General features: G+C 36.3%; 2 protein-coding genes across 2 annotated transcripts; one reads left to right on the top strand and one right to left on the bottom strand.

Annotated features, from left to right (window-relative positions):
* Positions 1–2,110: 2,110 nt before the first annotated feature.
* LOC131862590 (phospholipase A1-Igamma1, chloroplastic-like) lies at positions 2,111–3,283 on the bottom strand. Its single transcript, XM_059215074.1, has one exon. The coding sequence runs from the start codon at positions 3,281–3,283 to the stop codon at positions 2,111–2,113; it is 1,173 nt and encodes a 390-aa protein (XP_059071057.1).
* Positions 3,284–7,394: 4,111 nt separating this feature from the next.
* Positions 7,395–8,054, top strand: LOC131862591 (uncharacterized). The gene has a single exon (XM_059215075.1). It carries the CDS (start codon positions 7,395–7,397, stop codon positions 8,052–8,054), a length of 660 nt encoding a protein of 219 aa, XP_059071058.1.
* Positions 8,055–10,419: the final 2,365 nt, after the last annotated feature.

The raw sequence follows: 10,419 nt of genomic DNA on the forward strand, positions 1-10,419 counted from the left end.
AATTTCACACTCACTTTGGACCCACTTTGGACGTTATGTTCAGTTCATGTATGATTGTGCTTAGTTTCAGGAATGTTTTTGAATACTAGGTGCAATCCGCTACTCATGAGCGTTGTTCTCGTCTAAATTTTGCGAAGTTTGAGTTTTTGTTGGATAGTAGCTCTCGTGTCTCACAAATTTGTTCGAATCACTCTATGAGTCCTTCAAAGTTGAAATCTAAATTCCATGAGGCATTCTGATAGTTTGATACTATCCCATAAGTTTTATAAATAGCGACGTTTTAAAATACTCATATAAATCTTGTGTATTTTTTAATTGTACTTCCAATAAGGTAAATGATTTATTTCTTAGTCCAACCTTTACTTTTATGGTTCTTCCTTCAAGTGGAGCTTGATACTCATTTTGCACAAAAAATAGACATTATAGTATGTAATATTTAAAGGGGAGGAGGATAGTGAATAGATCATTGTTTTATTTATATACATCCTACAATTTGCTACTCAAACACTAGCTTATTTCTATTTTAGGCTAACTTTTATGTATAAAAATCTGATTCGTTCTAAAATTTTTTATCCTACTAGAATTGAAACTTTTAGGGTCCTATTTCCAAAAGTCCTCTATGATCTCTAGGTTGAATTACGTTAACTTGAATCTTAGGAGGTTCAAGATTTGCTTCCCATTTTTTTTATTGTACTCCCATCCAAATAGAAGTGGATCTAAAATAAAGAATGTTTCCTTTTTAAAAACTCCATACATATTGAGTAATATTGCTAAGTTATTGAAAAAATTCTATGGATAACAATCTATCTATGAGAAATTTGGTAAGCCAAAAGGGTTACTCATAATTGTGCAATATTATCATTGTATGTTGTTGTCTAAGGAACGAGTCCAAAAAACTAAAAAGTATTAGTAGATTTTGGAGATTGCATGTGTCCAAACCGAATCTATGGTCATCTTTAGCAAGTCCATGAAATTTCGTATGTAGGCTGATTTCAAAAATACTAGGCAAAAAGTGGCATTTTAATAAATGATTAAATATATAAGAAAGAAAGAGTACTTAAGAAATTATTGTCCAATAAAATTGGCTATTTGATATTGTATTATAGTTTCCTTGGATTATACATAATTGATTTCAAGGATTTGGTATTCAGCTCATGTAAAGCTCCTAACTTAAAATCATACACTTGTCATTCACGATTTAATCAAAAAATGAAATCAAGAATAAAAAATGCATCCTTTATATTTTGTTGATAGTTGATAAGATTGATTGGTAAAGAAGGAAGCTCAATATTTTCACCATCACAATTTAGTTCCTTATCAAGAAAGCTAACTTGATTCTTTGTAGTCCCTTATGTCTTCTTCAAGCTCTCATAAATTAAATGCAATGCCTCCCCATCATGGGGAAGTTGCGGCATTACCATAGTAGCCTCCACAATAATTGTCACATCCCTAGACAATCATTGTTTTAGAATTATAACGTGTTGGATGTATACTTGTATAATCTTAAAGTATGGGTGCAATTGAGCGACAATAAAATGTGCTAGTGTAGAGCTATATACCTAGAAACCAAATATTTGGTAATCTCATAATTATAGATAGTATGGCATGCATACATGCAATCCTCAACTAAAGTTCTCGGTAGATTTAGATAGCACTAGAACATTGATATTGTCACTAATTCTGAGGATTAGAGAAAGATTTGAGAACTTACCCTTGTTGACTATTTTTACAAATTTTGTATGAAGGTATTTTGGGCTACAACAGAGCTGAGGCGTATTATCTCTTGTTTAATAGCAATGTTCATAATTGAAATCAATACTGATTTATGCGTACTTTTATTATCTATCAGCTTACTGATGACACGTGATTGTTTTCTATGACAATCAAAAGCTAATTTGTATCATCCACAGCTATGAACTCCTGCATAGTTGATTTCATTTCACGCTTAAGGTTAAGCTTTGAAGTTAAATTAATTCATTAATGAATGTGACAACATGTTAAATATATACATCCAGATAAAAAGAATAATTCAATAACCAACACAGTTGTGGTGACATTGCGGCGCAGAACGTTGGACGTTGATGTCATCTGGAGTTGAGTGAGACATGAATTATTCCTCTTCTGATGGCTGCGTCCATTTGCCATCTGGACCTTTAACGAGGCCCTTGTTCTGTTCCTGCCACCATTTTGGAGGAATTTCATATTTCTCGCGCAATAAATCACAGCTCTTATTAACCAGAGCATGATCTCTTCCACTCCAAGAAAACGGCTGCTTACTTCCAACGTACCCGTCCAGTAAATGCAAGTAAAGCTCTAAATTATGAAAGTAGGCAAGATTATGGGTGTGCTGAATGAATGGAGAATTGTTGTGTAAAGGAAGCTCGACGCCAACATGAAAGTATGTCCACGGAAGCCAATGCAGCAATTTGCTGAGGCATCCCACGTTCTCGTTCATACAAACTCCGGGCACTTTGGGAACCAGGTCACGCTTGTTCACAAACCTCAGCACTTTCACTCCAATCTCCTCCACCCGTTTAGCAAACGCAAGATTTCCCACCCGGGGAGAGGCAAAAGCGAAGACGGTGACGGGAATTTGATGAAAATTATGCTTGGTGCAAAGCATTTGTTTGATATCATAAGCGCTCAAGGTTGCAAGAGCAGCTCCTAAGCTGTGTCCCGTAAATCTTATGCTTAAATTGTCCATCTCTTTTTCATAAACTTGAATCAATCGTTCTATCTCTGAGACTACCAAATCTCTGGTGCTGATGTTCACAGTGGCTCCTGCAGCGCCTTGACGGTGACGGACAGTTGAAGTATAGCAGCTCAGGAATCCTCTCTCAATTAGTACTCCATCCGCGAAATGATGCTCTTGGTTTTTGCCTGTCCTCTTGCATCTATAGGATAATCTTGTAGGTACAAGAATATCTCTCAGGTCTTCTATCCATTCTTCAGCAGTCTGAGTTCCTCTCCATGCAATCACTATGTCTCGTCGTCCAAGCCTTCTTATCTCATTTGGATCCGTGCAAACTGCAATAAAACCCAACCAAACACCTTGGTCTTTTGGTTTCTCACCAAAAACTTGATTTAACAGATTAGTATTGGCGTAAACATATTTAGTGACTTGGTAGCCACTTTCAGACATGCCCATCTTATTGAACAGATCTCTTTTACTGTGATAACATGTGCCGTAGTTTTTGGAGTAGCTTTTGCCATCAAATGCGTCGTAACAAAGCTGTGCCAAATTCCCATATCTGAGAGCTTCAGCTTTCAAATTGGGCACCATGGGATCAAGCAAACCATTCCAATTATGGGCACCTTGTATATCTCTCCATACGTCACATAGCTGAGGCTGCGTTCAGTTAGTTTGGGAACTGGGTAATAATACAGCATTATCTTCAAGCTGGGGCAATGGAAATACGGCCATTGATTGACTGATAGAAATTAAGGAATCAATCAAATAATTGTGTCTGATTTCTGGGATGTCAAACAATGATCGGCCAGACAAAGCGTTCGAGGATGAATACAAGGTTTAAGACGAGCACCTTATAAATAGAAAATCACGCACTACAATAGCAGACAATCACGCACCACAATAGCAGACAAAGTAGAATTTCAATCTTCCAACCTGAACTTCTTCTTGTTGACGAGAATTGGGCATATAAGGCTTTGACTTCCCTTGTTCTTCCCGCGTTGTTGTTTTCAAACCTAACGTTCAGACACTAGATTAATACTACAGTATTTATTCAAAGACTATAATCAGAAGGTGTCAAGCTCCCCCACACAGATTGCAATATATTTTTTCAGCCGCCTTCACATCATTTATCTCGTGAATTTCCATCGCCACACTCAGATTGTCTGGCCAGGGGTTCCTAACTTTCAAATTAGCAAAACCCATGACCGCTATTTCTTTGTATCAATGCAAACTGCGCATTTTCTAACATTTTAATATTCAAAAGGAAAGATCATAAATTTGTGTGTTAAGATCTTGTTTAGGTATAAAACTGGTATCAAAAAGTTTGACAGGGATTTCCTAATTTTCTTGAATGTAAAAGTGAATATTTTTCAAAGGGGCATTTGTAACTTGGGTAAGAACAAGCTATAAATAAACCGACAGAAATGTTGTTTATGTCAAGGTGTGGAAAGTAATAAAGGATGGACTCGGATCATGCATGGTTTTAAGATAGACACATCTCACATGACACATGATATAAAAAAGATCCTTTTCGCTCCATTTTATCTAGGTTGATGTCAATTTTTGTGATTTTATATGTTGAAATCACATATTTTGATTGTGGTGTTTTATGTTTTAAAAAACATGTCTATGTTTGGATATCTGTGTTTACATTTATTGATGAAGTATTTGAGATATTTATAAGAGAACTCCATTAATTCAGTTTTATATCTTCCTACACATCTATTATTCGTTAACCCAACTCTAGATTAGGATTTTCTAAAAAAATGTGAAAAAATATCTAACTACTTCAAGTCAAGTGTTAACCTTGTATCATTTGTCACTTTCTTTATAATTTTTAAAATCTTTGTGAGCTTAAAATCTCACGTCCTTGTGTATATAAACTAGTTTGGAGGGCTAGAATTGCAACAAGTTTTACATAGTGGGTCCAAGAATTTGCTAATTTACACGAAATTGATCGACAGTTGTTAGAAAATCAATCAAACATTGTGGCTCACCTTGAATTGCAAATAATATGGCAACTATATTTGACGGGTAGAAGTGTAGATCCCTTAGGGATTTGTATTGACTTTATGGAATCATTGTATTTTTTTTCTAAGTGTATCCTTTTGCTTGTGAAATCCAATAGAGAGGTCTATTTTAAAATCGATTTGTTGATCGAAGGTCATCCCCAAACTTGCCATACTTAATACTTGCAAATGTGGTTGCAACTTTAGGTTTCCATCACCGATCATCTTGATTGCATTTTCAATCAAATAATTCATTTTTGCGGGATAGTAAATTATTCCTATAAAAATTGAAATACATATGAAAACTATTACGCCATGAATGTAAACTATAAAACTTTACCTTATGAAGTAGACATTGCAAATGAAGTTGAAACAATAATACCTATTTAAACATGTATAATTAATGTTGAAGATACAACATAGTTGTTTCCAAGATGAATTAATTTTTTGAAGTGTAATACATTTAGATAGGTTATACATATTATTTGAATAATACATGTCAATTTTCTTGTTTTGATGTTTTACAACAAGATAATGTCTTATGGAAGTTTACACTCTACATAATTAGAAAGAATGAATGGTGGTGAGTAAAAAGGGAGACAAAATATGAGCAATATTCTATACGACTTGTAAAATGCCAATAATCTAAAAATAACATTTATTTTTACAAACATAAATATAAATGTGGATTAGAATGAGTGAATTAAAGATTTTTTAGTTATTACTAAGCTAAAATATTATAATGAATTTATGTAAAATGGTAATAATTATTGATATAAACATATAGTTCCTATTATTGGTTTAGTTATGATTGATTAAAGCAAGATAGGCCTGGACCTCTTGCATAACCACTATAAAGAAGCTACTGGAAGACAAAGGACCAGAGGAGGTCATATGGGCCCCACTAGGTAAGGTTGAAGCCAAATGAAACTGATAAAGTCTTAGAATTAAACCCTGGTGAAGAGGGAGAGTGTTCTTGGAAACCACCAACTGAGATAAGGAGGAGCAAATCCATAATTTTTTTTAAAATTTAGCTCCTATTATTGGTGTAGTAAAAATATTAGTTAGAACTTTTATTAAGTGCCAACAATTGTAAGTAATTTAAATGAAATGTGGGATGTAATTTGCAATTAATTAATTATTGCTAGTAGGTATGATCACTTGTAAATACATCTATCACTAATTGTTGGAGAACAGTAATGGAAATTTAAAATAGGAAGCAACTCAAGAAAAGAACAAAAACTTGAAATATAAAAAATAAAGTTATTATATTTTATTAATGTAAGCAGCTAGAGAGGGGGGAATGGTGGGAACAACTGGAGCGACTGGTTTGAATTCGAATGGAGCAGGAGCGGGAGTGGGAAGATCGGGTGATGAAGGTTCTGGAGGCTCCCACGTGATGTAATCCATGGGAGAAACAAAACCTAAAGCTTCTGATGGTAGTCTCAACGGGTTTTGGGATGGGGACACCTTGCCGGTACCAACAAAAGAAAAAACTAACTTTACTGTTTTACCTTGTGGTGGGGAGGGTCCCAGAAAGTTTGTGGAGAATCTTAGGAAACCGGGATCTCTAGACTGCAACAGAAAATGGTCTACTTTATTTGGGTCAAACATCAAATGCAAGGCTATTGCGCCTGTTCCCCATAAAGTGGACCTGAAGTTTGGTTCTTGTTCAATTTCTATTCGAGATTGTATCGTGGAAAAGAATATGGCTAATCTGGCCCCTATCCTGGTTGGCACGTTTATTGGCCCTCGACCTAATATTGAAGCTGTTAGGGATTCGGTGTCCCGTAAATGGAAGGGAAAGGGTCAAATTGATGTGGTTGCCATGTCTAATGGTTTTTTCTCCTTCTCCTTTTCCTGTGAGGAGGACCTTCGATCTTTCTTAGCAGGTGGTCCCTGGATGTTAGGCAAATCATCCTTGGCTCTCAAGAAATGGGAACTAGGCTTTAACCCAAAGGAATGGGAATGTAATGAGGCCCCTATTTGGGTGCGGCTACCAAATTTTCCTATGGAGTTCTAGGGCAAAGAAATCTTTGCTGGGATTGTTGGATGCTTTGGTGAGCTCCTTTCAGTTGACCCAGTGACCTCTGCGAAGACGCGTCTAGTGTATGCTAGAATTTGTGTGAATGTTAAACAATCTGCTAATTTGACTAGAAACAAACAAAAGGCGGATTGTGGATCTGATTTGAGGGTAGTGGGGAGGCCTCCCAATGCGATTAGTAGAGACAACAACAGTCGGTATTCCATTGTTTATTTAGTCCAAATAACACTACAAGACATGGGGATTGGTTCCCCCCATCCAGTCAAATGAAAGTCATTTCATGGAATATAAGGGGATTGAATCATTCCCACAAACATGATCTTCTATCCAACCTAGTTAGAGATCACAAGCCGGATATATTCTTGTTCAAGAAACCAAAATCCCTGGTTGTAAAGTGGAAAAGATCAAATTGGTTATTTTTAGAGAGTGTGGAACTAGTTGTGCTAATGCTAATGGGGCTTATGGTGGTACTGCCACTTTGTGCAATCCTAGATGGCTTTTGGGTAAGGTTGTCTTTACTTCTCCTAATCACATTGCCACTAGATTTACTAGTCTATCTGATGGATCGTCTTGGATCATTTCTAATATCTATGGTCCAAATGGGAAAAACGCTATAAAAATGCTCAGGTCCTGTATTATTAATGCTAGAATGGCTTTCCCAAATGGGAAAAGGATTCTATTGGGGGATTTTAATACCCCATTATCTAGTATGGAAAAGGCTGATGGGATGCCTGTTTTGGAAGAAAGTAGGGAGGACTTGGTGGATATGATTAACTCTCTGTGTTTGTTAGACCTTAATCTCCTTGGAGCTAAATTCACTTCTTCCAACAGAAGAAGTGGGGGGGGCCTCATCCAAGTCAGACTGGACAGAGGTATTATTTCTCTTGAGTGGATTCATAATGCTTCTTGTAGATTAAATGTGTTTTCCAAAATTGGGTCTAATCATTTCCCGATTTTTCTGAGTATATCCGCTTTGACTGGGAGGAAGGCCTTCCCCTTAAGGTTTGAGAAGATGTGGCTTTTAGCTGTAGATATTTACGACAATATTTCTAAATGGTGGAATGTTGGCATTCAGGGAACTGCAATGTTTAGAGTGGCTAATAAACTAGCCAATATTATTTCCAATATCCAACTCTGGAATAAAGTTTCCTTCAGCAATATTTTTCAAATAAAAGAAAACCTTAAGAAAGATTTGGATGATGTACAGTCTCAGATTCAAGATGTGGGGTATGATCTTGTGGTTATTGATAAAGAAGTTGAGTTACTTACCAAGATTCATGATATCATCTCTAAGGAGGAGGAATTCTAGAATCAAAGGTCCAAAGATTTATGGCTCAAATTTGGTCACAAAAACATGAAGTTTTTTCATATGACTATCCTCAAACATAGGGCCTCAAACACAGTCAATAAAATTTTAGTGGATCATGGCTGGATTGATAAGCATGAGGAGTTAAACTAGGAAGCCATTATATATTTTTCCACTCTTCTTTCGGATGATGGCTGTCAAGATGTTAATGCTCAAGATGAGATCCTGTCGAAGTTTAGATGTACTATTTCCCAAGACATGAATAAGGAGCTAACCATAATCCCATCTCATGATGAGGTTAGAGCTGCTGACTTTTCCTATGAAGGTAATAAAGTTCTTGGCCCTGACGGTTTCCCTATGTTCTTTTTTCAAACTTTTTGGCAGATTATTGGTTCGAATGTTGTGGATGCTGCTAGAGAGTTCTTTTGTTCCTGATCTCTTCTTAAGGAACTGAATGCTACCTTTTTTTGTCCTGATCCCTAAGAAACCTAATGCCTATTCCTTTCAGGACTTTATACCCATTAGTTTATGTAACTCGATCTATAAAATCTTTACCAAGATCATTGTGTTTAGGCTTAAAAATTTGCTGCATTCTTTGATTTCGAAGCATCAGAATGGTTTCGTACCTGGTAGACAGATTTTGGATTCTATTATTGTTGTCCATGAGAATATCCATTCTTTAAGAAATCAGGCTTCTTGTTGAAGTTGGATCTTCTCAAATCTTATGATCAGGTCAATTGGATTTTTTTGTTTAAAGTGCTTCAATCCTTTGGTTTTGGTATTTATTTCATCTAGCTTGTCAATCAGTGTGTTACCACTCCCAAATTTTAGGTTTTGGTCAATGGTTCGATGTCTGTTTGTTTTTGGCATCATGGGGTATTAGACAAGGGGATCCTCTCTCCCCGTTTCTCTTTATTCTAATGAGTCAAGCTTTCGAAAAAACTATCCAGAGAGATGTTAGGAAGAGCAATTTGAGGGGTTTACAACCTTCTTCCCAAGCTACTATTTGCTCCCACCATCAATTTGTTGATGATACACTACTGATGGGGGAAAGTTTGATTAAAGAAGCAAATAATATTAAAGCTATCCTAGATACTTATGAGAAAGGATCGGGGAAAAAAGTCAGTCTGTCTAAAAGCTCCATTTTCTTCATGAATACTTCTGAGAATAGAAAAATGAAGATTGCCAATATTTTGGGCTGCAAAATGGGTGTTCTCCCTTATTCATATTTGGGTCTTCCCTTGTGTGTGGGACCTACCTCGGACTCCTTCTCGTCTAGTCTGATTGATAGATTTCAAATTAAGCTAGCTGGTTGGAAAGGAGCTTTGTTAAGCCAAGTGGGTAAACTTCAATTAATTAAGGCTTCTCTTCAGAACCTTCCCGTGTATGCTATGAGTCTATTTAAAATCCTGGCCAAATTTGCTGATAGAATGAAAGTATACAAAAGAAATTGCTTTGGTCAGGTTCTAAATCCAAGAGTAGGCTTCATTTGTTCACCTAGGATCAGGTTTGTATGCCTAGAAATAGAGGAGGCCTAGATATCAGACATCTAAGAGACTTTAATAGAGCTTTAATGGCTAAGTAGCTATGGACATGTTTAAAGGAGAACAATGAATTGATCGATATTTTCAAGGACTAATACCAAATTCATGATTTCCAAAGAATGTTGGAAAATTATTCCCTCCCGACTTCTGTCTCTCATATTTGGAATAATTTCTTCAGATCCTCTTTCATTATTTCTCAGGGAAGCCGATGGGTTCTAGAAAATGGTAGAAATATAAGGTTTTGGGATGATTGGTGGACAGGAGAGGGGCCTTTGTCTAATTCAGTGTGGGCTTCATAATTCAAAGAGAAATGCATTAATCTCAATGCAACTTGGGTTGCAAATTATATGAGTAATGGAGTTTGGGTGGACCTCAGAACCTTGGATGCTTCTTTGGCTGCTTTGTACTCTTGGTTGAACCTGATCATCATTCCATCCTCTGGTGGAATATGTGGCTATATGGAATGGTTCTACCTTGGGGCATTTTTTGGTGGCAGATGCTTTCTGAATCATCACCAAGTCTTTTTCTCCTCCCCCTTTTGGGCTGGAGCTTGGAATAAACTCTCAATTCCTAGAGTTAATATATTCTTCTGGTTATTCATGCAAAATAAGATCTGTACCATTGATAATCTCTATAAACATGGGATCCCCATCAGTAATAGATGTTTTTTATGTAAAGAAGAAGCAAAAAATGTTGATCATCTGCTCTTACATTGCTCCTATGCTAGGGACATCTAGGCCTTCTTTTTCAACCGGTGGAATATTATTTGGGTCCCCCCCTAATTCTATTCAGAACTTTTTGTTCCAATGGAAGTACCCTTATGA

The sequence above is a fragment of the Cryptomeria japonica genome, unplaced genomic scaffold (assembly GCF_030272615.1).
Source record: "Cryptomeria japonica unplaced genomic scaffold, Sugi_1.0 HiC_scaffold_49, whole genome shotgun sequence".
Classification (NCBI taxonomy): domain Eukaryota; kingdom Viridiplantae; phylum Streptophyta; class Pinopsida; order Cupressales; family Cupressaceae; genus Cryptomeria; species Cryptomeria japonica.

What these genes read in the sequence shown, in the direction of transcription:
- LOC131862590 (XM_059215074.1), bottom strand. Translation starts at nt 3,283, where the DNA reads ATGGTGCCCAATTTGAAAGCTGAAGCTCTCAGATATGGGAATTTGGCA.
- LOC131862591 (XM_059215075.1), top strand. Translation starts at nt 7,395, where the DNA reads ATGGCTTTCCCAAATGGGAAAAGGATTCTATTGGGGGATTTTAATACC.